The sequence below is a fragment of the Malurus melanocephalus genome, unplaced genomic scaffold, assembly GCF_030028575.1.
Source record: "Malurus melanocephalus ecotype Western Australia unplaced genomic scaffold, MMel_1.1 scaffold_482, whole genome shotgun sequence".
In the NCBI taxonomy this organism is placed as follows: Eukaryota; Metazoa; Chordata; class Aves; order Passeriformes; family Maluridae; genus Malurus; species Malurus melanocephalus.
Window position 1 is genome coordinate 14,641 of NW_026623714.1, and position 27,114 is coordinate 41,754.

Consider the following 27,114-nt stretch of genomic DNA (forward strand, 5'->3'; position numbering starts at 1 on the left):
CCCCAGCAGAAAGAGCCAGCTTAGACAGCCAGGGCCAGCTGCTGCCAGGGCTTTGGTGCCCTCACAGTGGGCTCCAGGCACAGAGGGTCCCAGGGGGCCACCATGACCTTTGTGGGGAGCATTTTGTCCCCCCTGAGCAATGCCCCAGCAAAGGGAGCCGGTTAACTCCGTGCCACTTAAAGAGGGATTAAGCACACAAGCCTGATAAGGGWCTGGGAGGGTTTTTCCTYCCTCCCTCCCTCCCTCCCCAGCCACCAGAAGGATGACTGGTGCTGGGGCTGAGTGTGTAGCCCCCCGTGCTCTCTCTTTGGGGAGAAGGTGGCACAGCAAAGCCACAATAAATGCCCAGCGTTTCACCACCCAGAGAAATTACTGGGCAGAATTTTTGCAGGGTCAGAGAGACACTTTAAAAACAATGACTTTAACAACCATGTGTGCATTTGCAAGATGCCCATCCAGTTCCCTTATCCCAAGGAAAATGCTCCAGTTACCTGCTTGGCTTTCATGGACTGGGAAAAACTGGGAAGGACCAAGCCYGTGGCTTCATCCATCCCAATGAGCAAAATTCCTCGTAGTCACTTGCTGCTTTGACCAGAGTTAAGCCTGAAGCTGCATCTTGCAGGGAAATAAGACAAATCATCTCCAGGTATGAACCCTTCTGCAGGAAGGCACAACCCAATCTTGTCCAGCCCTCCCTGCATCCCTTTTACACCAGTTTTTACACCAAAACTGCCAGAGACCCGAAGTTCTGTTTTCTGCATGAAAAACCTGATTTTCTTAAAAAAAAAAAAATTTAAAAGATTTTAGTGTGATCACTTAAAAAGGGGTGTGTGTGCATGTAAATAATTTTAAGTCAGTCTCAAGAGCTTTGCTTGCCTGACTCATGATCAGGGCTTTTTTTTTATATATCACATCAGAAAGTACTGTAAAACATACTTTCAAAGCCTCAGAGGACCTTGGCCTCCTTGGAGYATTCAAAAGCATCAATTACACAAGCATTATGGGCAGGATAGTTTGTACGAACCCTGTTAAAAAGTCAACCTGAGACTTGTGCCTCTAAATCCCCTCACCGCCCCCAGGGCTGGAACTGATTTTTGCCCRGGCTTCGGCACTAGGAAATGTTTCAGTTTAAAAAACGTTGAGAAACATTAAAACCAGGCCGTATGCACTTATTACTGAGAAAATCCCACACAGATGGACTGCATTGAACCACGAGCAATTATTTTCTGCCGTTCTCGTGGTTAATGAGATGATCAGAAGTCCCCGGCGGCYTTCCTCTGCCTGCAGCGCTGTGCATCAACCTCCTCTTCGGCAGCCTGGGGCTGCACAGCCCTGGCACCAGCCCCTGCCAGCCTGGGGCTCCCTGCCAGCGGGCTGAGAAGGCAGTGAAGGCAGATCCTTGGTTTTCAGCAGCTGTAAAACCCAGCACTCGGGTTTTTTTTTGGTYCTGGATGTGTTTGGGTGTGCCCTGTGCTGGCAGGAGTTGGTGCCCTATGGCAAACCCGCAGCTGAGCGGGAGCTGCAGCGGTTTGGCATGGCAGGGGTGGCCAAGACGAGAATAAAAACCCTTTTTTTCCTTCTACTAAATCAAGTTTGATGTTGTGCTGCCAGCAGGGACGTGTTTGCCACGAGTGCTGAGCACACCCGGCTGTCGCTGGGCACACGGTGCCAGTGCCGAGCGGTGGCAGCGATGGATGGATGGATGGATGGATGGATGGATGGATGGATGGATGGATGGATGGATGGATGGATGGATTCCCTGGCCGTGGTTGTTTACATCCCCTGGAGCCCTGCACAGCCAGCCCGGGGTGCACACTCACTGCTCTGGCATGAGCAGAGCCCAAAGGGGCTGAGCTCTGCGCCCTTATCAGCGCCAGAACCCTCATTATGTCCGAACCCTCACACCGCAGGCTYGGCCGGTGCCTCGCGGCCCCGATTCCCTTGGACAGGAGCTGTTATTGTCCAGATGAGGGGTTTGAAGGCTTGCAAACACAAACCTACCCTCAAAGGGAATTTCTTTCGCTGACACATCCCAAGACAAAGAAATGTTTCTGCCTGGGTTTTTGCAGATGCATCTGGYATTTTTTTTTTTTTTTCACTCCCCCCCGCCCCTCTGGATTTTTGCTGGGCTGCCTATGTCTGCTTGAAGGGATATGGACAGGGGTCAGGACCACCACCCCAGAGTGGGGCAGGAGGGCAAACCCCACTGCCACAGGGACTGAGCCTGTTTTGCTGCARTGCTGGGCTCCATTTTCCTGGAATTTTGGGTTGGGATCCATCCCACAGCTCTGGGGCTGTGAGTCCTGCCACTGTGGGGATGCCAGGGGCTCGGGGTGACAAGCACAGGACCTGGGTTGCCACTCAGGACAGCCAGGAGCTGCTCCAGGCCGCTCTTCACAAGGCATGGAGCTGGCACCACTTCCCTTGCTGCCACCTCAGGCACAGGCTGGATGTGGCCCCAGAATTCAGTTTATAACTGAGAAATGGCTGGCTCCTTTCTCTGTGCCATCCACCTGCTTCCAGCAGGATGGGACACTCCCTGCTGTGGCTGGGGTTGGGTGAGCAAAACTGTGAAGGGAAATCCCGTGACCTTTCTGCAAGGTGAATTAATCAAACTGTGACTCGTTAGCAGCACACGAGGTGAGAGCCCAGAGCAAAGCTCCTGCTGCCCGTGCTGGGCTAAGARCAGGCTCTCATATACCAGAGGAATCAGCGATTTAAAGAAGTAACGTGATCAGATGCAGCCAGTTATTATAAGGGCCTTGGTGACTTTAATGAGCTCCTGCCCAGACTGGATTACCATGGTCACTCATCCATAGTTCATTAGAGCCTCCGAAAGGGGATCCACAAGAAGTCATGAAATACGATCTCCTAATCTCCCCTAAGTAGGAGAAGCCCAGCTATAAAAAAAAAAGCCTTTTAAAAATACCCGCGGAGTGAATAAATCTCCCTTGTGCTAAAAGGCAACGACAGCGGACCCGTGAGAAGGGGATCTGCTCGTGGGATGTGTTTTCCATGCACGCAGTTAGAGACTTCACACAAGGGTGGTGTGCCTGSGTGGAGGAACAGGACACTTTCTGATGGTTTTCATGGGATTCCTGGGGAAAATAAATAAATAAATAAATAATGGCTGGGAGGAGGAATAGACAAGCAGACCCACTGTCCCCACGGGGAGCAGCGGGCAGAGAGCCTGCAGGAGGATCTGCCCATGTTGGAGGGATGGCCAGTTTCTGGGGTCCCTCTCTGTTCCAAATGCCCTCACCCAGTCCAGGGCTGGATACATCATTTATGGGCAGTGAATGGCAGCCAGCTGGCTGGCTCCTCTCAGGCTGYTCCCAGCCAATCCCTTTCCCAGGAAAGGTGGGCTTGGATCACCCTGGGACAGCTCATTGGGGTGAGGGTGCTGCTCTGAGCATGGCACATCACCTGCTGCTCTCGGGTCATGTGTGAAAGGTCCTGAGTCAGAGTTCATCACCCACCCCACCTGGATGGAGGAACGGCTGGATCCTCTCTCTGTGGGGTGAGGAGTGGCACAGAGCCATTGCAGGGCCAGGAGAATAAGGTATCCCTTGGGACCTGGAGAAAGTGGGGTGAAGCCACAGAGCTGGACAGAGCTGTTCCAACAGCTGGCAGTGATTTCAACAGCTGGTTCTGCTGAGAGGAGCCATGTCCAGCCCCACTCCATGGACAACAAAAAGTGGAACATCCCTACGAATGCAAGAGAAAGCAGAGCTCCAGGAAATATGGGGCCAGATCCATGACCCCTGCATTATGGTGCTGGCCAGGTCTCTGAACTGGGAACCCACATCGCTCTGGGGGCAAAGGAGCTGGCATGGCAGCAGGGATGCCAGCCTGGAGGGATGCCAACATGGAGGGGTGCCCATCGAGGATTTCCCAAGCAGGACATGCAAAGGAAAACCCTGAGAAATAGATTCCCTGTCCACTATAAACTCCCCCAGCCCTTATCAGCATCCAGTAAGCGATTAAGTGAAGACTTTATTAATGCTGCTGCAGCTGGGACTGCTCAGGGGCTTAACCTGAAGCATGTGCTCCTCTGGCTGAGGGTCTTAATGCACTCAGTGAACATCTGGACAGGGTCYGCCCCTTCCAGACCTTTCTTCTCTCCACGGGCAGTCGGGTTATCTGGAGGGGAAGGAAGCCTGAAAGCTGACTCTGTCCTCCAGGGCCGCTCTCATTCCTCAGCAGCCCAAGGGATGATTTGGCAGTAAGGAGCATTCACAAGAAGGAATGTCCCGTGATGGACGGCGCTTAATGGGACACCTCYRCATGCWMCCCCGGTCYGAGTGGCCACRGTGCAAACCCCGACCTGTTCCCAGCAGCCTGCTGGTGTGGAGWGGTGATGCTGAGGCTGAAGGATGCCCACACTCGCCCTCACAGCCGGGTGGATGCTTTCCCTGCARACACCTCTGCGCAGGCACCGGTACCTCTGGACGCGCAGGCTCTGCAGACTCCAAACGCCGAGAAATGTTTGACAGAGCAGCATACATATTCCAAACATTGTTTGATTCATGTTTTAAAGTCCCACTTGCAAGCATACTTCCCCAGCTCAGGCATCAATCACTGCAAATATGTTCTTATAAACAAAGCAACACAGACTGACTGTCTCTTCCACCCTCACCATACGCAGGTCAGCGGGCAGCACCCTGGGGAGAGGAGATTCCCAGCACATCAGAGCCCCTTCAGAGGACACCAGCACAGGTAGCTGGGGAAAAGCTGTGGAAACCTGTTAGCAGTGGCATGGTACCATCCTGGCTGTCCTCAAGGTTTCCAGCTGTGCCTTTGGCTCCTCATCTCACACTGTGCCCCACCCAAACACACATCCCTGCTCTTACAGCGTGAGATCTTCCCAGGCAGGGACAGGGCATGAAGTTCCTGAAGGTCAGGATGAAATATTTCCCAGCACATGGGCTGCACACTTACATGTGTGAAGAATGTGGGAGCAGAAGCATAATTTTATTTTATGATTTATTTTTATGTTTTAACCCTGAATGTCTGATTATCACATCTAATATATCGCAATATCTCCCTCCTCAGCATTAGGGACCTGCTGTGTGTGGTGTGGGTATGGGAATGTCATAGCTGGCTGCTCCCCACTGTCACTGCCCTGTCACCACCAGAATTCCCCTGTCCCCACTGCCTGCAGGGACACGGGAGCTGGGGGGTGCTGGTTGTACCTGCTCCCTCCCCCCCGCCATGGACATCCCAGACCCTATAAGCCCCAGTCCTTGCACCCACATAGCAGGGACCCCAAAGCACAGCTCTGGGGACACCCCTGCCACCAACCAGGCACCCCAAAAGTCTGGACAAAAGCAGTGAGACATGACAGGGACAGTGGGAAAAACGCCTGTTCCAGACTCACGAGGTTTGGAGACTTTTTAAAGCAAACTCCCTTTCTTTAGGACGCTCCAGCAAAACGTAGGATCCTGCTGGTAGGTGACTCCTGCACTTCTCAGTCCTCTGTTTAGGAAAAAGAAGTAGGAAAGAATCCAGCGGCGGTGCTTTCCTCCCGCTCCGCGAGATGGATCAGCAGGAAAACTGTCCCACCGTGATCCAACGCAGCGCTTTGTCCTGAAATGCTCTGCCACGGCTGCAAACACGACTCCTCTGCAGCAGGGTGACACATTCCAGCCCCAGACAGTGACACTGACAGATGCAATCAGCCTGCGAGGTTTAATGGGAGCGTGGCGCTGGTGGAGCCGGCGGCGGGARATTTATGAGGAATTTGAGAGAGGAAGAGGAAAATGAGCAGTTTGCTGGTGCACGAGGGAGGAAGGTCCCCGGGGCAGCAGCTGAGCCATGGTGTGGTGGCATTCACTGGCAGTTTGGTGGCAGGGTCCTGGCTGTGGGGAGAGAACAGCAGCATGGTGGGACCAAGAGGGCCCTCAGCCATATAAAAAGAGCAATTGGAGGGAGGCTCTAGGGCCATCTCCTGCATGGAAATGATGAAATGTGTCCCACCACAATTCCTAAACTGAATAAACCCCACCCTGCTTCCAAGCACAGCCAGAGCTGCTTTTTCAGAGCAGCAGGGCTCTTTCTGCCTGGTTTTGGGCAGACTCAAACTCTCCCAAATCAGGGGCTACACCTAACAGCTGGGGCTCATCCATAGACTCACAGAATCACAGGATGAATTAGGGTGGAAAAGACCTTTGAGATCACCAAGCCCAACCTATAACACAGCCCAGGGTTGAGCACCAAACTGCTGGTGGGAACCTGCTCACTCCCTAAGCTCCCTCTTTCAGCCAAAGCACTAAGGCCAGGGAGATTTTGGATACATATACTCCTTCTGAAGGGTTTTTTCCTCCACTCTTGCCCTGCACCCCTGTCAGCTGGACAGAGGGTCTGTATCTGTCTGCATCTCCCCTGACTCAGCCCAGCCCCAGCGATGGCCTGAGATAGAAGAGAGTGGCTCAGCCACAGGGCTCCGGGGGCAATTAGAGAGGAGACAGCTCCTGCCTGCACCCAGCTCCTTCCCGCACCTCAGGGCAGGGCTCGGAGCCTCTGGACCCCGCTGGGATGCTCGGGGAGCCGCATGCTTTGGGATTTTTCCCCGCAGAGGGGTGAGGAGGGCGGCCCCACTGCCGCTCCCACAGCCAGCGCTGTCTGATGRGGGCTGTGAGAGAAGGAGAGAGGAAAAAAATGTCTCACTGCTGTAGGGAGATTTACTGAGCTTGTTATCAGCACAGGAAGAGCCGGGGCTTAGGGGCAAATGGGAGATGCTTTGCCTATTGCGGTGTTTTTTCCTACTGTGCTCTGAGCCTGCTCACACGGTGCACAGCTCCACTGCTCCCTTTCCAGCAGGGTCCATGTGAGCTCTGTCATCTCCAGATTTCCCCTTGCAAAGGCAGGGGCTGCTCAGAGCCTGGAGCACCCGTGTTCATTAAAAAAAATGCTTTGTGTTTAGGTGTTGGTGTCCATAAGAGCAGCAGAGCCCCTGGCATGGCTGAATGTTGCAGCTCTGCTCACCTGACTGGTGGATGCTCTCCCCATCAGCCCTGCTTGCCTGGCTGCTGGATGCTCTCCTCATCCACCACTTTGGGGTCCCAGCAGCTGCTTTTAGCAGGAATGGGGTTTTTTAAGCAGAGCCATGGCAGAGATGGGTGGTTACGGGGCCTTAGTGGGGCTTCCCGATCCTGCTGCCCGCTTGTACCTCACATCAGTGCTACCACACCCCTCACGGGGCTCATTTCCATCAGATCTCACGGTTGGAAATGAGGGGTTTTTTTCCTGGTGAGAAGGAGRATTTATGCTTTGTGCTTGTTTGAAGCCCCTGCGAATACATGGGTGAGCACACGTGTGTTGGGAGCTGGTGAATTTTAGGGGACACATTTATCCAATATGGATGCGTGTGGGAGAGGGGGAGAAACAACTTCCACAGCCCGTGCACTGCACAATAGCATCCATGGAATTAAAACAAGGTCTGAGCAAGAGAAATGCCCCAGCAAAGGCCTTTATCTGGCAGCACCAGAGCTCGGCAGCGGCGGCTCGCAGGAGACCCAGCCCATCTAGAGTTTCGGCTCTGGTTAATGGCACAGCAAATCGAGCCTGTCATCTTTAGACGTGATGTTTTTTGTCCTTTCAACCCAAGAAAACAACCACCACTCTCTAAAATTGTGGTTTCACGCCAGTGTAGCCTCTTTCCCCCCGTCCCCTCTAGAGTAAAGGCAGGGGCAGCAGCTCTTGAGTGAGAGGGTGCAGCACTGGGGGCTCACCACCCCCCACCCCAAAATTTGGGCATCACACCGAGTAGATGAGGCTGAGGATAAAGAGGATCCCAGTCCCTCTCATAAACTGGCATTTTMATGCAAACCCATGAGTAACAACTCCCTAATTCCATGGGTGTTGGGCTCCTGGTGTGGCTTCASCAGGCTGGGCATGCTGCACGGCAAAATTCACTGCCCAAGATCCTGGGATAGAAATATTTGTACCTAAATCACACCCTGATGCCACTAGCAGAAAAAAAMCAGCACCATAAATATATATACACACATATATGCRCAYRCACAATATATATTTCATTATATTTACAACTACAATCTTAATTATACTTGTACTTACACTTATTTTATTTTTATATATTAAAATACTGAATTATATATGCAAGCAGCTCTGTCCACATCCCACAAAACATCCCTGGAGCCGCTGCACCGCCAGCGCGGCGGATTTCACAACGTTTCCCCAGGAGTGTTTGGATTTACGGTGTAAAACAAACCACTTTTGTCCAAACAAGATGCTTCTTGCAGAGATGGCTATTTTGGGTTGGGTGTTTTTTATTTTAATGGCCTTTCAAAGAGCAGAACTGGTTCGCACGAAGCTGCCTCAAATGTTTCCAAGCGAAGTTTAAGAGAAAACTGGAGTTTCGCTTAAGCGTGTTTTAATGGGGAAGGCTTGTTTTTCCTTCATGTTCCCTGCTCTTCTTGGAAAACCAGGAGCCAAGGGAAGAAATGTCTTCAGCTCACAGCAAACGATTTTGTTTCAGTTTTGAGAAGTAGGGAGGGATCAGAATTTTTATGGGAGCAATTTATTTCCTTCCAATAAGCTCCATTTCAGACAGTCTTTTTTCTGCAGAGCATGTTAGGAGGAGTCACATATTTACTGTATGTATTGATATACAATAAAAGCGTTATTCTTTGGAGGTCTGGATTCATTTTTTACAGCATGTCTCCATCCTGTGATTCCCTGAAAGCAAAGGAGGTACAATCTCCACAGTGACACCATGGACCAAACTTACAAAAGGACACTCAGTGTCCCTGTGCCTTTTTGCCCCAAAATATCCCCATTTTCTCCCATGCCTATGAATGCAGCAGCACAGCCATGCTGGGTGCTGGATCCCAATTTGGGATGGGGAATAATGAGCCATGGGTCTCATTCCACCACCTCCCATTTATAAAAYGGGGGAAAAGGGTGGGAAAAAGCATTAAAATTATTTAAAACTCCCAACTCGCAAATAATTTTCAGTTGCAAAAGAAGTATTAACAGATGCTTGTTAATTCTTCAAACCATCCCAATCTGAAAAAAACCCAACCTTGGAAAACTCATCTTGAGAGTCTTGCTGGAATGGCCAGCCCAGCAKCTGCACAGACATCTCGGGATGCAGTTGGGGGAGCCAAGGGAAAATCAGTCCCTCTGCTCCCATGGAAGTGAGCAGTAACTCCTGCACCTGAGCAGAGAGAAACCCTGGAATTCTGAGAGAGCTGATTATGACCAGGATAATAAGGCATCACTAATTGTCCTCATCCTTCTGCCCCGGCACAGTCAGGAAGACATAGACAGACCTGGCATGAAGTACTGTGTGATGAGAAAAGGAATTGCCTTGAAAATCTTAGAGATAAAATGATTAAAAAACTCATGTGGATCCACCCAAAGAGGGAGGTGGGAAATGGGAATACCAGGATATGGTTCCACCACAGGGAAATACGGACAGGATGGTGTTCTTCCCAAGCTCTGGCTGCTCCACAGTGCCAGCACATCACACTGAGCCTGTGACACAGCATTTGAAAGAATCCCAACCTGCTTTGGTGGCCTGGACCACGCTCAGCAGCCTTGTCCCTCTAACAAAGCATTTACCTGCAATGTCACACAGACAYGGTGCAGAACAGGAGCTCAGCCACYGAGCCAGGMACAGGAGCAGTGGGACAGGGGGAAAGCCCCTCTTTCAAGGAATGTGGGATGGTGGTGTGACAGGGAAATCCCTCATGCACATGGGGTGTCGTGGCATCTGGGGTTAGAAGGTCCCTGAGCTCCTGGAGCTGGAAGGAGAGTGAAGAGAAATCCCCACCAGGATGAGATGGAGAGCAGGGGGAGAGGGAGAAGGAGAAGGACACATCTCATCTCATGACCCCCTCCCTTTCCCCACCAGCACACAGGAGATGACCCAAACCTGCATTCATGCCTGACCAAGGGAAAAGCTGGAAGCAGCGAGTCCAGCTCTGCCCATCAGACCCAGCAGTTTGTCTCCAGCTATGCCCCAAACCAGATGCTTTTGACCAAGACGCCAGGAGCTGCCTTAATAAGCGCTTATGCAAYCCTTCTCGGCAGAGGAAATGTCTTTCCCAATCCCCAGCCATTAGCAGTTGGCCCATGCCCTGGAGCAGGACATTTAGAGCCCTTGTAAATTTGCTTCAGGAGTGGAAAGTGGCTCGAGGAGGGAAAGGCACTGGTTTTTGTCAGGGACCTGAATCATCTGGGAGCTCTTCTTCACTGCTTCCCACGAGTGGAGAGCTGCCTCCACGAGCAGCCAAACCCTGCCCCAAGCCAGGGGATCAAGGATGGGAGAATGACAGTGGCAGCTTCTACCTGAGGGTCAGCAACCAGCCTCAGGCTTTGGGGGTCAGTGTTTGTCTCTGCAGGGAATGTGGGTGGGGAGAGAAGAGGTTTTGGGGTAGGAGCATCATTCCTGGTTCAGTGCTAAGCTTCCTTCAGGAAGAGAGGTGAACCAGGGGGCAGCTGGACCAGCTCTCCATTCCCGTGGCTCACCTGGGCTGCCAGTCAAAGCTCMTGGACTGGGTTTTGCTGTCATCTCCAATTGCGTGTCCATGGCAGGTAATGTAATATAAACAGAAATTCCCCTTATGGCAGGTAGAGCTTCCTTCCACTCATTTCCATGGCAATCAGATGAGGGAACAGCTCTATTTTCAGTGAGACTCAGGGCACCCATGCCAGCCAAAAGCAATGATTTTGGGGCTGGCTCCAGCAGCGAGGCAGCTGTTACCTTCCTTTTACCTATTCTTTGGATCCAAACCTAATTGCAAATTGACATGAGCCATCTTTGGGGAGCTGCTGCTCCATCAGCACAATGAGCCATTGTTGAAATGGCCGCAGCAATTTTCCAGGTTAATTTATGGCCGCCACACCCCATTAGCGGCAATAAACGTGGAGCCCGGTTTTGCCGAAATTGTGAGTTACGATTTTTCAAATAAATACATTTTCCTATAAACCAGCTCTCTGTTTAGTTTGAATGTTCCTCACAGACACATCCATCTACATAAAATACACAGGAGAGGAAGCTGAGCTGTGACTTTGCTCTGATGACATAAAAACTTTCGTAAACACAGTGTCACTTACAGTACAAGCAAAGAGAGAGCCCAAAAAATAAACAGCGAGTGCCTGGCCCAGCCCTTCAGGAGCACACGGAAAATTTAATACTTTTTTTCCGTAAAGCTTTGTTTTCCTTTTGATTTATCCACGCAAGGCWGTGGCTGTTTGGCCATAAATAGATGGTATTTCTTGAGGGGCAATGGTTGCAGTAGTCCTGTGTGTCGCCATAGGGGTGGCACGGGAGGTGTGGGGACAGAGAAGATGCTGTGGTTGCTACTGAGAGCAGGAACATCCAGACTGTGCTCAGCCCCAACTCCTCCTGCTCCTTCAGTGGGGTTTGAGAGACTGAATCTCACTGGGAGCTGCTCCCGTGGTGCTGATGTGGGATCAAGCAGTGCAGTGGTGCAGTCTAGGAGACTTGGGTGGTTTGTGAGCACAGGAGAGCATGAGCATCAGCAAGCCTGAGCTCTGCTGCACCCCAGCACCCCCCAGCCCTTAGAGACCCCTCCTGGTGCAGCAGGACACGTGTGGCAAACCTTGCTGGGGTGAGGGATGCCCTGAGTGGGCTTCTGTAGCCCAGCCTTGGCTGTGACCCCAGGGCTGAGTTCATTTGTGATCAAACTGACTTGATTTTATTCAATTCCGCAGGTTCTCTCAGTCCTCACATCTCCAGGAGGAAAATGATCCCCCAGAGCAGCTCTCTGCAGCTCTCCTCGAAGCAGACTCTGCTCGTGCCTCAGTTTCCCAAGGTTTTTTGCCACCGTCCCCCCAGGCCTCCGAGAGCAGAACCGTTAGGAAGGTGCTGAGTGATTATTATTGCATTATTCCAGGCAAGTGCTATAAATACCCAGGGGCACCTTTAGACACAACCCAGCTGCCCAGGGGAGCTGGCTCAGCCCCACTCTGCGCCCGCAGCGGCTCAGGAGGGGATCGAAGGCAGTGGCTGAGTGAGGAGGTACCCTGGGCACAACCTGATGGGGGACAGGGTTTGGGGCTGTGGGGTGACAGGGCTGGGACCCTCCTGKCTGCACCCTGGGCTCCAGTGGAGCTTGGGGCAGGGGGGATGCGGGTGCAGAAGGTGCCGGGATGCTGCAGGGAGACGCTAACAAGGAAGACAAGGGGAATATTTTACGGGGCTGCAATGTAAACAGAGCTGGAGCAGAGCCCCTTTTTATGGAGTCCCTGTCCTGCCAGGGCATCTGCCAAGGCCCTGATTTACGCTCCTATTTAGATAAGGGAGCCGGAGGGGGGGAGCTGAGCTGGCGTCAAAGTCACAGGACACCCGGGGCTGCCGCTGGCTGGGCGCTGATAAGGAGGTGGCTCAGGGGCCGGGGCCAAAACCTCAGCTCCCGTCCCAGAAATGGGGATGGAGGCAGAGCCTGGTGGCTCCTGCTGGCTTTGGGGTGCTGGGGTTCACAGACACCTGGGATAACCCCACTCCCAACACACAGCATTGGCCCCCTCATCATCACCTGGCCGAGAAGGCAGGAAATTTTTCTCTGGGAAGGATTTGAAGGAAAACAGGTGGAGAGAAAYGTGGTTCCTCTTGCCATGCCAGCTGTAAATCCAAATTGCTCGGCGTTTTCTCCCCCATGCGATTGGGAAGATATGAAATTAAAGAAACTCACCAAAAGTTTGAGAAGTGCTAAATTTGGACGCCATGACAAAGGCAGTCTGGTTTGATTTAGAAAGTGTCGGCACGAAAAGGGSTCTGGTTTTATTATTTTATTAAAACACGAAAGATTAGAATGATTTTCCAAAGGAAAATCAACCCTCTGGTCCYGCTATTTGCTCAKCTGAGCACTTCCAAACTCTGCTGGGTCCAAGGACCTCCATCAGGGGGTGGATTAAGCAAGATAATGCCCRGGTTTGGGCTGGACTTACCTGGCTCGGCAGCTGGAGGTGACTCTGGTGTGCAGCTCGAGGTGACAGCTCCCAGCTGGATGTGGCTGTAAGTGGCCTGTGCCATGCAGGGATATGGGGATGAAAGGGGTGTTTTTGAGGGGTATTTTTGTTTCTAGAGATGGGGTTCAGTGGCATGGGCTTTAACCTGGCAGTTTGTAGGATTGGGGAGAAGCTCAGTGAGGGTGTGTTGTAAGGGGGAGCAGAGCTCCACGGGTGATGCTCTGGCAGCATAGAGGGGCTGAGGTATGAAGTGGGACCCCCGAACTTCTCCCAGGTGGGCACTGGCTCCCACCAGCTCTGATCCGGGCTCGGGGATCCCACCCAACCACGGCTGCTTTGAAGGAAATCGGGGACACGACGCCCTACCCAAGGCCCGGCTCTAACAGGACAGTAATCACTAGCAAATGTTTGCAGGGCGCTTGTTTAAAGGGGGTGGGGAAGGGGGGTCTTTGCAGCAGCTGAGAACAAAGCAGGGGGGAACAAAGCTGGGCAGATCCGGCACGGCAGAAACCGAGACCCGCTCGCACCCTGCCCCGGCCCCCCCAGCCTCCTGCCTCTGCGACTCGCCTTGTAACAGCTAACGATGGAAAATCCGAGCCATTTAAGTGGCTCCCGAATCCGCCCGGGAACCGTGATTGAGAGAAGTCAAATAAAATTTGTCATCTTTAAAATGCAGGAGGACGTTAATGGTGTGTTAGCCCGGATGATTAATACAAGCGCCTGCAAACAACCCTCCAACGTTTCCACCCTCCGCTGCAAGATGAATCGCTGGAAAGCGCCGTTAATCGCTAACATACCTCGGGCCCAAAGCCCCTTCCTGCCCCGCCGTGCTGTGATCACCACTGCCGTGCCCAGCCTGTCCTCGCTGGGACTCACTGGAGATACAGCAGGGGTCGGTCCCAGTGACCTGACAGCGCTGGGGATGAAGCCGGGGCTCTGGGAAACATCCTCCTGGGGATCTGTCTCCCATGGGTGCGGAGGAGAGCAGGATGTGCTGACTGCTTCAGGGCCCCACGCTGGGCTTGGGTTTGGGGCACTGGTGAAGTACAAGRTCCCAACCCCAGCWGATTCCCAGACTGGGACAGAGAGASGCAGGGCAGGTCCYCACCTCCCTATTRTAAATAAGTTTTTGTGCATGGATAGTATAATTTTGATATATTTATGTATCTATGCACTCTGCGTGTGCAGCACACACATAAGCCATGCGTTTGATAGGTTTGTGTGTGCCACACGTGTGTGTGTGTGTGTGCGTGTGTGTGTGTGTAACATACTTATGTGGCACTGTGTGTGCAGCACACCCCTGCTGCTGCCGTACATGGGTGAATGTGTGTGACATGTTTGTGGGGTGTGTGTGTGACACAGGGAGTGGTGTGGTGTGGCGTGGCGTAGCGTGGCATGGCATGGTGTGTTGTGACATGGTGTGCTGTGCTGTGATGTGCTGTGAGCAGCATTTTATGGTGCCTGTGGGCAGCGTGTGCAGCACACGGGTGTGAGCAGAGCGTGTGGTGTAACCAGCACACATGCAGTGGAGATTCGTGCAGCGTGCATTGCTGTACATGTGTGTGCTCTACATTCGTGTGCTGTACACGTGTGCAGTGCGGATTCGTGCAGCGTGCATTGCTGTACATGTGTGTGCTCTACATTCGTGTGCTGTACACGTGTGCAGTGCGGTGTAACCAACACACGTGCAGTGGGGATTCGTGCAGCGTGCATTGCTGTACACTCGTGTGCTGTACACGCATGCAGTGCACACCCGTGTGCAGCTGTGCAGCGCATGGAGCAGGCGTGGGGCAGGATCCCCATGTGCAGGGAGGGTGCCCACTCCAGGAGTACCCGGCCCAGCTTCAGTCTGATGCCTTTGGCCCCTCTTGTCCCCGTTCCCCGTTCCCCGGCTCCAAACGCCGCCCCGATCACCCCTCGCTGCCCGCYGGCCCCGCCGCTCCCCTCGCTCCGTTCGCACGGACCCGAGCCTGCCCCGCGGGGATCTCGGCGTTGGGAAAGGAGAAGTCCCCGTGTCACTGCGGTCCCGGAGCGCGCACACGGCCCGGCTCTGCCCCGCCGTCGGGGGTCCGGACACCCGCGGCTCCTCGGCGAGGATCGAAGCGCTCCGGGCCGGGGGCTGGGGTGCCCCTCGGGTCTTCCTCACCCCCTTGTCCCTGAGAGCAAGGAGCAGGCGGGACAGAGGGCAAGTGGCGGAGGTGTGAGCCCAAAGCCCTGATCCCGGAGCACGGCTCACGCCCCCTCCGCCGCCCCGCTCCCCCCGGGGCCCCCGCGCATCCTCCCCTGCCCATTGGCTCCACGGCGGGGGGGCCGCGGCCCTATATAAAGGCAGGGTCGGGAGACTCCAGAAGGGGTTAAAAAAACCCCAAACAACTAACCCAAATCCCCRAAGCCCACAGCCGCCTCCGCCACCGCAGCCCCGCGCCGGAGCAGCGCTCCCCGCAGCCCGCCGAGCCCGCCCGGCGGGGAGCGCCTCCCGCCCGGCCATGGAGCGCTGCTGAGCGGCCCCCGGGGCCAGCGGAGCGGATCATGAACCTGGTGGGGGGCTACCAGCATCACCACCACCACCACCATCACCACCACATGCTGCACGACCCTTTCCTCTTCGGGCCGGCGGCGCGGTGCCACCAGGAGCGCGCCTACTTCCCCGGCTGGGTGCTCAACCCGGCCGAGGGGACCCCCGAGCTCGCCGGGCAGAGCCCGAACTACGGCCCCGCCGAGTACGGCCCGGCCGGCCCGGGGCGCCTGGAGGCTCTCAGCGGCCGCCTGGGACGGAGAAAAGGTGTCGGGGGACCCAAGAARGAGCGGCGGAGGACGGAGAGCATCAACAGCGCCTTCGCCGARCTCCGCGAGTGCATCCCCAACGTGCCCGCCGACACCAAGCTGTCCAAGATCAAGACCCTGCGCCTGGCCACCAGCTACATCGCCTACCTGATGGAGGTACTGGCCAAGGACAGCCAGCCCGGGGACACCGAGGGCTTCAAAGCCGAACTCAAGAAGGCGGACGGCAGGGAGAACAAGAGGAAAAGGGAGACGGTAAGAGGCGGATCGGGACCCGCGTCCTTGCTCTCCGTGGGCCGGCAGCGGGCGGGAAAAAAAGCCGGGTCTATGGGGGGAAAAACCTCCAAACTCTCCTGGCCTCGCTGGAGCCTTTTTTCCTAATTTTTTTTTTTTTACACTGCAGCGTAATAGTAATAGTAATAATAATAATAATAATAATAATTTTAAAATCTATGGAAAGAAACTCGGTGGAGAATAGTCTGCCCGAGTTGCCCGGAGGGCTCCCGACGGCCTGGGAGTTTTTCCGAGCACTGTCCGTGATGGATCAGCCCCCGGGACCGGGGCTGGCCGGTCTGTTCTCCCCCGGTCTGTCCTTCACCTCTCCCGGGCGCTCTCCCMGGACGAGTGGACGCAGGAACTTTTCGGTGCAAGGGCGGCCGCTTCTCCCCGCGCTGCAGCGGGCGGGTGGTGGGGTGGGGACCCCAAAAGCTCCTCTTTGTCCTCGGGCTGGCAAAGCCGCTCGGAGCTGCCGGGCCCGGCTGCAGCCCTGCGGCGGGCGAAAGGGGCGGGCGGGCGACCCGGACCCCGCTCCGTTCCTGACCGCTCCTTTCTCCCTCCTRTCCCCGTCTCCTCTCCCGCAGCAGCCCGAGGTCTACTCGCAGCCTCTGGGTCACGGCGAGAAGAAGCTGAAGGGCCGGACGGGTTGGCCCCAGCAGGTCTGGGCTCTGGAACTGAACCCCTGAGAGCTGCCCCGCCGCCCCTCCATGTGCAATGTCGGAGAGAGCCCAGCCCGGCCCCGGAGCCCATCCAGGCGCAGGATGCGGGGAGCCGGCCCGGCTGCCCCCCGCCCGGAGGGATGCTCCGCGGGAGAAAGGCGAGAGCTCTTTACGGGCTCGGGTCCTGCCCGCCCCGTCGGCAGCGGGACCAGCCGGGCCCTTTCCCCCTGTCCCCTTCCCGCATTTGCAGTAATCGTTGCTCCTTCCCGCTGCCAGCAGCGATCGGCGGCTCCTGCCCTGCCGGACCGGCCGGTTCGATTCGTTTGCTGTTGTAAATAGAGCCCCCCGTCCCCTCTCCCCGTCCGCTGCCTGACCGACGTGTGGCTGCGGTGAAACTACCTAGAGGTGCATTTGGGAACACTCCTGTGCCGGGTTTTCTACCTCAGATCTGCATGACCACTTCCCGAGGGACCGAGCKCGCCACACCACGTATTTAAAACTGAATAGCTAAAGAAAAAAAAATTAATAAAATAAAATTTAAACTTTATGCAAATAGCCTCGGTTCCGAGCCCTCTGCTTTCTCCTGCTCTGGCAATCGCGCTGCTCTGGCCGGATCCTCTGTGATGGGAATGTTGCGGGATTCAGGACATCCCTGAAGTCAGTACTCTGCTGTGGGGCCGATCCGTGTGAGGGAATTCCTCCCTGCGGCGCTCGGGATCCTTTGAGGTTTGTTCATGCCGTGTTCTCACCGCTGGTAGAGCCCTGCAAAGGTGTACCCGCAGCCTACCCCGGGGCACGAACTCTGCCCCTGCCCTACAACCCCTTCCCTCCCAGCCCGGGAGAGCTGCTAGAGAGACTGCACTCTATTTGTCTTGGGGAAGGATGGCGGGACCAGGCCTTCCCAGGGTGTGGATGGCACCGTAGAGCTCTGGAGCCCCAGAGCTGCCACGCAGAAAACTGGGGCTCGGTTCCCCTGTCCGGCCAGGACAGCTCGCTCGGCTCTGGCACCGGCAGCACTTTCTCACTGGGATCCCCTGTTAGGCACTGCCTCGGCCACATTTTGAAGGAGCAGCGTCCCCTCCTCGCCATCTGAACACGGTGGATGCCACCAGCCCCAGACACAGCAAGGCTCGCGCAGCCCAAAGTCTTCTCTGTCACCACTCAGGCATAAATCCTTAAYAATCCTTAGTAATTAAAGCCAAATCTTCATTCCTTTATACTGTTCACACATGGTGCTCTCTCCTAAAAGTTCCAAGACATCCGTGCACGGGCTCAGAGCCTGATCCTGCCTTCCCAGCCTGGCCACGCTGTGCTTCCCAGGATAAATCCTGACACTCGGGCGGCTGCTTGGGACAAAGAAAAACAGCCAGAGAAAAGTTGTACRTTATTCCAGGGCTAATCTGAGGGCTCAGCAGGGACATTTACGTTTTCTCTTTAAAACAAAGCTTTTGATTGCGACCAAAGATATAGAAATAATGATGCAACGTCTGTGAAATACTGACAATTTGATCAATCTGTGATTGTGCAGCCCCACACACCAAAAATACCCCAGCTCACCCGTGGGGAAGCAGTTTGGGTTTTATAACCACTTTGTGGATGGGTGCAAATGCAGACGGAGGGACACGCAAACATTGGGGGGYACAGTAAGTGTAATTAAATCTCGATGAAGAAGGATCCGGCTGTGTGAAACAGCTTTCCCTGACTCTGGATCTGCTTCACGGCTGCCTTCCCTGCCCCTGATCTATTTTCTGATCTCTTTGAGTGAGGCTGTGATGAAAACTGCCTGAGAAGAGCAATGCCTGCCTGCAATGGCACATTTTTTGAGCTGTAAGAAGTTTAATATGATACCAATTCCATGAATGAAGTAGAGTAGGGCATTACCAAAACCAAATCCATTCAAGAAACCAAATCCATTCAAGGAGAAAAAAAAAAAAAAAGAAAAAGAAAAAGTACAGAAAGCCAGCCCCAAATGTACTATTTCATGTCTAAGTTTCACGGTCTCCTAAAGGGTTGGGTTTTCATGGGAAAGCTCCCAAGCTGTCACTAACAGCACCCCATAAATGTGTCCAGCCCCGGTCCTGCTTAAACGTGCCAGCCGGTATCCCTGCATCCATACAGCTCCAATCGGGGCTGCCCTTCGGCATCTKATGAGGGAAAGGGTTAAATGGGCACTTCGGACTTGCTCTGCTGTGAGGCAAATCTGACTCTGCCCTGAATCATGTCCTCGGTGCCGGCACACAGCAAGGGCGCCCTGCAGAGCCGGGGCGATGTTCTGCCTGCATCTGCGGGATTTTTGCATTTCTTACCACGGCTTTCTGGTGGTGGTACCTGCTGGCTGCAAACTTCTGCGGAAAGTGTCCCCAGTGCCAGCCTCCCCTGTTCCTTCGGGATTTTGCAAAGGAAACCGCTCTCCGTTTCCACGGCTGCACGGGATTTCCATGCCTAGCAAGGGGGTTTCCCTGAGTTTCCCTGGCTCAGCATTTGGGGGTAGAGTGGGTTAAAAAACCCTACTAAGCATTTCCCGTGGTCTCGGGCTTCCCCGCTCCCCAAAATACTTTGGAAGAGCTGTATTTGCAAGCAGCGAGCTCCGTCCCCAGCTCGGCACGGTTTAGGCGGCTCCGCCGCTCCGGAGCCGGGAAAGGGAATCGAGGATCCAGCTCAGGGCTCGTTCCAGCCTGGGATGGGGTCACCGCCTTCACCCCCAGAGGGAGAGGAGCTGAACGGGGACGGGAGCCCTGCAGAAGGACAGCCTCCCTTCCTCCGGCAGCGAACACGGCTGGGAGCGGCGTCCCGGCAGCCTCCGGCAGGCAGCGGCAGAGCTCCGGGCTCTCCAGAAATGACTGTCAGAACGGTTTGGCCACCAGCTTTGAGTTTTTGGCTATCAAAAAGCTTAACTCATCGGTCAGGGGACATGGCCCTGCACATACCTTCGGCTCGACCCTGCCGTGAACTTGATGCCGTTGGGAAGCAGCCGGCTCCGGGCACGCAGGCTGCGGCCGGCAGTTGCCCAGGCAGAGGAACGCGCACGCAGGGATCGCTTGGCCCCGGGGCAGCATCTTACGTGCCAAGTTCCCTGCCGCTGGATTCCAGCCTCGAGGGACCGTGCAGGGGACCCTCTGCCAGCCCTGCTTGGCCCCTGGCTCCCGGTCTGCCCAAGGGGGCCAGTGCTGTGGGCAAAGAGGCTGGTGAGAATTTCCCACCCCTCGCTCTGCACCCCGGGTTTGTGGTGCAAAGGAATGGCTCTTTTTTTTGCCTCTTTCCCCTTCCTCCTTTCCTGCCAAGCCCAGACCCTGCTTCTTGTTGTTGTAGGTATTTATGGGCCTGTTTATCTGATCTCGGGGGAGCCTATTCTTATCTCAGAAGCAGCAAGRGAAGGGTTACGCTGGACAGCTCGGTAGACAGGATGGAGCCAAATAAAATACCAATCTGACAAAAAAAAAAAAAAAAAGGGGGAGAAAGAAACACCCAGACCCAGCCACACGATCACCCATGAGCACTGTCCAGGCTGTAGGGTGGATTTGCCAGCTCCCAAAACAGCTGTGGGGTTCAGGCAGACAGCACAACCCTGGGCAAGAAATGCCCAGGGACAGAGCAGAGGAGAGGGTGATGTAATAACGCTGAAAGATGGGAAAAAAAATAAACTTTAGAAGTTTCAGTTCGCTTGTTACAGCAATTCAGCTGTGATGCTGCTGTTCCGTGTTTCCTTGGGCGGAACACAGAAATGTCCCAGCTCGGAATGAGAGGCACAGGCAGTCCCCAGCCCTGGCAGGGACTCACTCGAGGTCGTCCCGAAGGTCACGGCCAGGGCCAGGGCTGCTGCCTCCCGTCACGGGGCCCCTCTGGGCCGGCCCCAGCCGGTGACACAGGGGGCAGGGCAGCCCCCAGCCCGGACACCTCTGCCTGGCCTCCCCGGAGCCCAAGGGTGCAGCAGGGCTGGGCCAGAGTGGGACGGGACAGAATGGGAGAGGATGGGATGGGGCTGGATGGGATTGTCCCTCCTGCCATGGCGAACAGGGGGCCAGGGCCATGCCAGGGGTACCCCCAGTCCGTGCCCCCTCCCCACCCCACGCCCCACTAATTACTGCTCTTAAGGAAGCGCCTGGCASTTGTGGCCATTTAAGGTAGCCCCAGCCCCGCTGACTAAGGGTAATTGGGCCATAATTTGTTTTCGGTGTCAAGATGGCGTCAAAGATAAGACAAAAATCTCCAGRTTTGGGGGCTAAAGAGACAGGAGAAATCCTGACCCGGGGCCGACCTCGGAGGAATGGCCACAAGCCCCAGTGAGTCACATGGCAGGTGAAAGATTTACTGCCAGGGGAGCTTTTTGATCCTCTCCCAGCACTCGGAGCCTCTCAGCCCAGTTGCTGGCTCCTAAGTCAGACTGTCTCCTGGGAGCACTGCTCAGGTGGGAAGGTTTTCTGCCCAACCAAGGCCCCGCCCAGCTGCAAAGTTCATGACATGCAACAGTTCTTCCCCAAATCTCCATGCTCCTGGAGTCACGTGATATTGAGACCCATCTAAAGAGAAGATGCATTTCCAATCCATACCTGCAAAAATGATGTCCAAGCACGGGAAGACTCTGCAGCCACAATGAAGATGAAAACTAACTGGTTTTGCTTTCTTGCTTTTATTTTCTAACCCAAATCCAAACTCTCTGGATTTTCACTGGGGATTCATTGGTGAGAGGTGAGTGAGAGGGAGTTGCCTTAGAGCAGAGGAATTGCAAAGCACAGGCACACATTTGGAGGCTTGCTGAGCTTTTGTGACAGATCCCCAAGGCAGGGAAGGCCCTTCTTGCTTTTCCCTTTTGCCCTGCTGCTTCTTTTGTGTGAGAAATTCAGGTCCCGACCACCCTGAAAAGCTTTACAGTAACCAGAGAAGTAGGGGAATTTATGGCATCACCAGCAGCTGAAAGCTGAGGGATTGAGAGGAAAAGTTTTTTTTTCCTAAAACTGCAGCTACCTTGACAAAATTTTCATGGCCTGTGACTGACCTGCAGGAGCAGCAAAGGGGAAAACAGGGGCCAGAGCAGGCTGGTTTAACTGCCTTGGCCAGGAGCTCCTTCCCAAAGTGAGATATGGGAAGGAGTTAAGAGTCTGAGCTAGGAACCCTGCAACTCCCTCCTCTGCTCACCTGGGCTTCCTCCCAGCCACTGCTGCAGGGCTGGGCCGTGCTGAGAACCCAGACACCCAAGGGAGGTGCAAATGGGCTGTATAAAACAGGCTTTGCTCCCACAGGTGTCAGTCAAGGCCAGGAAGAGACACAGGGCTTATGGGGTGCCCTCCACTGTGGGCTCTGGTCCCTGGCAGTCCATATTTGTGGTAGGAGAAGCAGCAGAGCCACCTCAGCTACCTGACAGTTCCTTCCTCTCCTTAGACCCATGGTGTTCCTGCTGAGGGTGCTGGGTGATTATGGACTGTAAAATGTAAAGGGAACAGATCTTGCAGAAAGTTCCAAAAGTAATTAAGTAAAAGCACACTGAGGGGTTTTCAGGTAGTTAGGGAAGAAACCAGCACTGTCTGAAAGGATAAAAGATGTGAAATGGGCTCCAGTTCCAGGCAAAGTGAGGCTGAGTGCTGCTGGAGCTGTGTAGTTATCCCTTATTGGATACAGAAGAAATTAAAAAAAAAAGAAAGAAAAGCAAGCCCTGAGTCTCCCCCACAAACTCCTCCTGCTCAGCCACATCTCTAAGACACAAAACCATTAAATCCACATTCACATTTTTCCCTGGTCCTGTGTGCTGCCCTTTCTGCTGGGGAGCGGGGAAGCAACGCCTGGTTTCCATCAAGGCTGCAAGGAGACCGCGGGACGGCTCACGCAGAGGATCGGACRTGTTCAAYTTCAATGTCCAACCGGGAAAAAAAMYCCTCAAAACCCAAACAAACCGTTTTTATGATCTCCACATCCCAGAACAGCATAATCCCGCTTCCGGTCTCTGACAAGCACAGCCAGCTCCTGCCAAGGAAGCATCTTGGGGATGGGGACACATCTTGGGGATGGGGACACATTTTCGGGATGGGGACACGGCCCCGGTGCCCCCGGCAGCTGCCCTGGGCTCAGAGGGGCAGCGATCCCCCCTCGGGTTCCTGAGCTAACACTGCCCTCGCACGGCAGCCAGGAGTGCAGGGAGGAATGTGCAGTTCTCAGCCCATCCCATCAATCTGCTGCTTCTTTTGTTTCTCAGTGTGAATACGTTAAAAAGACCGAGCAGATTCTGCCTTGGTTTTGAGCTTGAAATCTTCTGTGTGTTTCTTGGCAGGGTGCAAACACAAGATTAAGTAGCATTATTCATTACTCTGTACAAATAACAGATTAACTAGCAGAGTTTATTTCTATCACAAGGTTCCATTATACCCTCTCACACTAAAGTAAGCACCTGCACAACAGGTTGCTGTTTTAGCCATCCTCCTTTAGCCCTGCTACCTCTCCTCACTGTGGTGGCAGAAGAGMCCCCACTCATCAATTTGGGAATGGAAATGACACAGTTTCCCCCTTACACTGGGATTATGCTGCCCTTGTACTGACCAGAAGATTTTCTCCACCTCCTAAAACCCCCTGACAACACAGAGGTTGTGTGCTGTGATCCATCCTTGTTCCATGGTGCCCAGCTGTGCCACCTCTGGTGTTGCCTTCCTMAACTGAGAGCTCCCTGAGGGAGGGACAACACTCTGGTAGCACAGCAGCACATTGTAAAAATACTCTGCCTCATTGCAAAGGCCTCCAAACACATCCACAAAGGCAGGCACTGGGGACACTGGGATCTGTTTTGTGTGTAAAGCTTTCAACATCAGATTATCCTCCTCTGTGAGAGCCCAAGTGTCTGAAAAGCTGCAGCTTCTTTCCTGGCTAAAAACCAAGGCTAAAAGCATGACTCAACCAGTGCCAGCAGAGCCTTTGGAAACACCATGAGAGGGTTCAGATGAACAAGGACTCAAGTCCCAGTTTTTTAATTTGCTTTCTCAGTGCAGCAAAAAAGTGAGGCACCTTTGCCTGTAAGGCTGATGGTCAGGGAAAGAGCATACCAGAAAAAGAAACAATACAAAGCACTTCATGGGAAAGGATCTTGAATTTTAGGATGCTCCATGTCAGCACTGCASCCACCTTGTCAGCTGAGCATGCTTGAGTCTGGACAACAGGAGCTATAAATCATGCATGAAATGGAGCCAAGGATGTGCTTGAGAAGGGAGCAGGAGCATGGGGTTGAACCTGACATAAAGAAGATTAATTAGGAAACGTGAATCAAATGAGAAGCTGCACTTTAAATAKACTGTTCATGATACAGGAGGGGGGGAATTCCTATCACAGAAAAGTCCAACACTCCCCAAAATGCCAGGACACGTGGTCGGTCCAATTCTCCAATCCCCATCATTCCTGCAAGCTGTCTTTTTGTTACATTCAAAAGGCTCCCTGAATTGCACCTGTGCAACCCACATGGATTTGTCACAAAATATCCCATCCCTGAGTTTTCTGCTGCAACCTTGGCATTCCCAACTCAGCAGTGCCATTCTCTGCTCCATGTCTGCAGTTTTCAGCCCTGGAGAGGTGGGTGGGAAAAGACAGTGAATCTGAGAAGCCTGGCACAAAACATGCACACAAAGCAGAACTCCATTGGCTCTGGAGCCATCAGTGCTGAGGGCAGAAAGGCAAACAAGGGAATGTGGGCCTTGTTGCTAGATAGATCATTTATTAAAGTGAAATTCAGAATTTTATCTTTGTCAGACAGTACAGAGTTGAAGTCTCATACACAGTGGAAGCAGGACATTTCCTACACCTCAGAGAAATGAGTTCTACAGTTTTTGCTATAAGTTACTAAGTTGCTTTAACAATACACAKCTATATTACACAGTTAAAAATACAAGGTGTCCAAAACATTTGGCATAAGATCAGCACAACACATGGAGGCCAGAAACCGAAGAGGGAACAGTTTTCTCTCCCARTAAGCCTGCCAAAAGACTCCAAACCATTCTGCAAGTTACCTGYTACCCACCTCCCCTGCAGTAGCTGCAGAGCAGAGCTGTGGGTAGGACAGGAATCAACCCAGCCCTGGAGGGGCTCAGATAAGCCAGAGGCTCCTGGAGCCTGCTGATGTACAGCACGGCCTGCAGAGCTGCTTGCAAGGGAAGTTCAGGTTTAAGGCAGGAGCCTCCCCCTCTCCCCACACTTTCTTCAAGCATTCAGTTCATCCCAAACAGATGTGTTCACAGGCAAGTCAAAAACACGAGACCAGGGATAGCTGTGAAAAGTGCAAGGTGTATCTTACATCCTAACAGTTCATTTGCACTTTGAAAGTGGGAAATGAGAACTCCCTAACCTGGTAAGCTAGACATGGTTAAAGGGCATCAGTGACATGAGGAGTGAGGCATCAATAACATTCCTTCACCTTTGGGACTCTTCAGTCCATGCTCTGGGCAGCACAAGGACTCCTTCTGGATGGGAGGCCACCTTGTATTACCCATGTTTCTAAACTGTAGAGACAAAGTGACTCTAGTGCTCCAGGGATGTCCAGTGACCTGCAAACTTAAATAAACAGTCCCTCAGCAGACCCTTCCTCCCCCCTCCAACTGCAGCTCCTGCTGAAAATCTCCCATTGGTATTTACATTTGGCTCAACCAAAAGATGTAAAGTGCACAGCTCGCTCTCCTCCCCCTCTCATAAAACATCCATCACAAGAGTGACACAGAACAAATCTCCCTCCACGCTGCTGCTATAGAGTGTGTTTTGTTCGTTCTCTCTGTGGGCCATGTCCTGCTTCATCCTCTCTGTGCCACCATGACCCTCATGAAAACCCCCATTTACTGTCGATTATTTTGGCTCTTGTGTTCAAAGCCTCTCTGAACCCAGCYTGCACTTTAGACTAACTTGAAATGYGARGCTTGACATGTTCTGGTCAAGTCTTGCACACTGGGATATCTAGTAGTTTACAGCCATTTCTAGGGAAAACTGGGACACCAGAATACTGGAGAGAAGTGGTACAAACCTCTGCTTTTCTCAGGCTGAGCACCTAAAATGCCTGGCAAAACAAACATTGTTTACTTCAGGTTGATATACAATCATCTTTCAGATCCAGCAATTTTGAAAACTCCATTCTAACAGAGCCTCCTTGGATGTATTTGCACTTTTCAGCCATCAGGTTGCTMCTGACTCGAGTCTTTGCATGCTTCCAACTCCCCTGAGTCGAGCTCAAGCCAATAACTACCAGCAAYGATTTCTTCTTCTTCCCTTGAAGTGAGCAGAGGGTCAGCATACAGGATGAAATTAACCCCAGAAGAGATGTATCTGCATTATTTGGATTGCATACTAATGGCTTTGGATCTATTCAGAACTCTAATTAAGTTAATGGAACTCTGCAATGAGAATTGAGCTAGGCTATGGAATTGCATTAGGCTATATAATGGCTGGAGACCTTCAGAGACAATTCCTCTGCCCCAGGGTGAATGTCACCTATGCAGGCTTGTAAGAAATAAGCTTCCACTATTAYAAATAGAAGATGACATCTGGTCATCCTCCATGCCCCCAAGGCTTGTGCTCCATGGTTCAAAGCTAGACAGAATTTAAGGCCCATCTGTGAAAAGCAAAATGCAAAAAAAAAAAAAAAATCTTATACCAGCCAAAGCGATTTGGGTCTTACACCTTTCCAACAAGTCCCATCTAAAAGTGCTGAGAAAATGTCCCACCTCATGGCTTCACAAGTGTGAGGTTCAAACACATTTACTTTGACATTTAAAATAAAAAGTTGGAAAGTCTTTTTTTTTTTTTTCTTTTTAACTTGGCATGCAGCATAAGGAATCGAACACACAGCACGGTATCGTACACAACGACAATTGCATTGTTGCGTTTTCTGGTTATTAGACACTAAATGCTTTTCAAGAATCACAGGCACCCTGAACATGGATATTGCTACTGAATTGACGTGTGGTTTCAGTTCATAGCACAGGAGCCAGCAAGTGGCTGACCCTTCCAACAAGACCATCAGCTTTCTGTTGCTCAAGGTGTTTTGCTCTAGCTAAGTTGAGAACAAGGTAATAAGGCATTTGCAAGGGGTTTATAAGGCCATGGGGTCTGACAGCCAAAGATTCTTCTGTTTCTTTGGTGTCTTGCCTCCAAGCTTTCCACCTTATAAACAACTGCTAATGGCTGGTAAACATCTCTTCATCATCACGCTTCACTAAGAATTTTTTTCAAAAAAGTATAATTGCTTTAGAAGTGAAACCAACAAGGATCACATTTAACATCAATTGACTATTTTAGGAAAAAAAAAGCAAAAGTTTCCTGGATACCACCTCGGCACAAAAGCATTCCAGTGAACACACCTGAACAGATGGAACCTGCCACCATATTTCCTTGAAAAGAATCATTTTACTGTTGGCTACTAAAACACCCCAACAAATTTATATACTCTTAAAAATAAAACAAAATAAAATACAACCACAAAAAA

General features: G+C 52.9%; 1 protein-coding gene across 1 annotated transcript; it reads left to right on the plus strand.

The window, feature by feature from the left end:
- The first annotated feature begins 15,492 nt into the window (after positions 1-15,492).
- On the plus strand, positions 15,493-16,706 carry HAND1 (heart and neural crest derivatives expressed 1). The gene is made up of 2 exons (XM_057380924.1): positions 15,493-15,999; positions 16,605-16,706. The coding sequence occupies exons 1-2, from the start codon at positions 15,493-15,495 to the stop codon at positions 16,704-16,706; spliced, it is 609 nt and encodes a 202-aa protein (XP_057236907.1).
- The last annotated feature ends 10,408 nt before the right edge of the window (positions 16,707-27,114 follow it).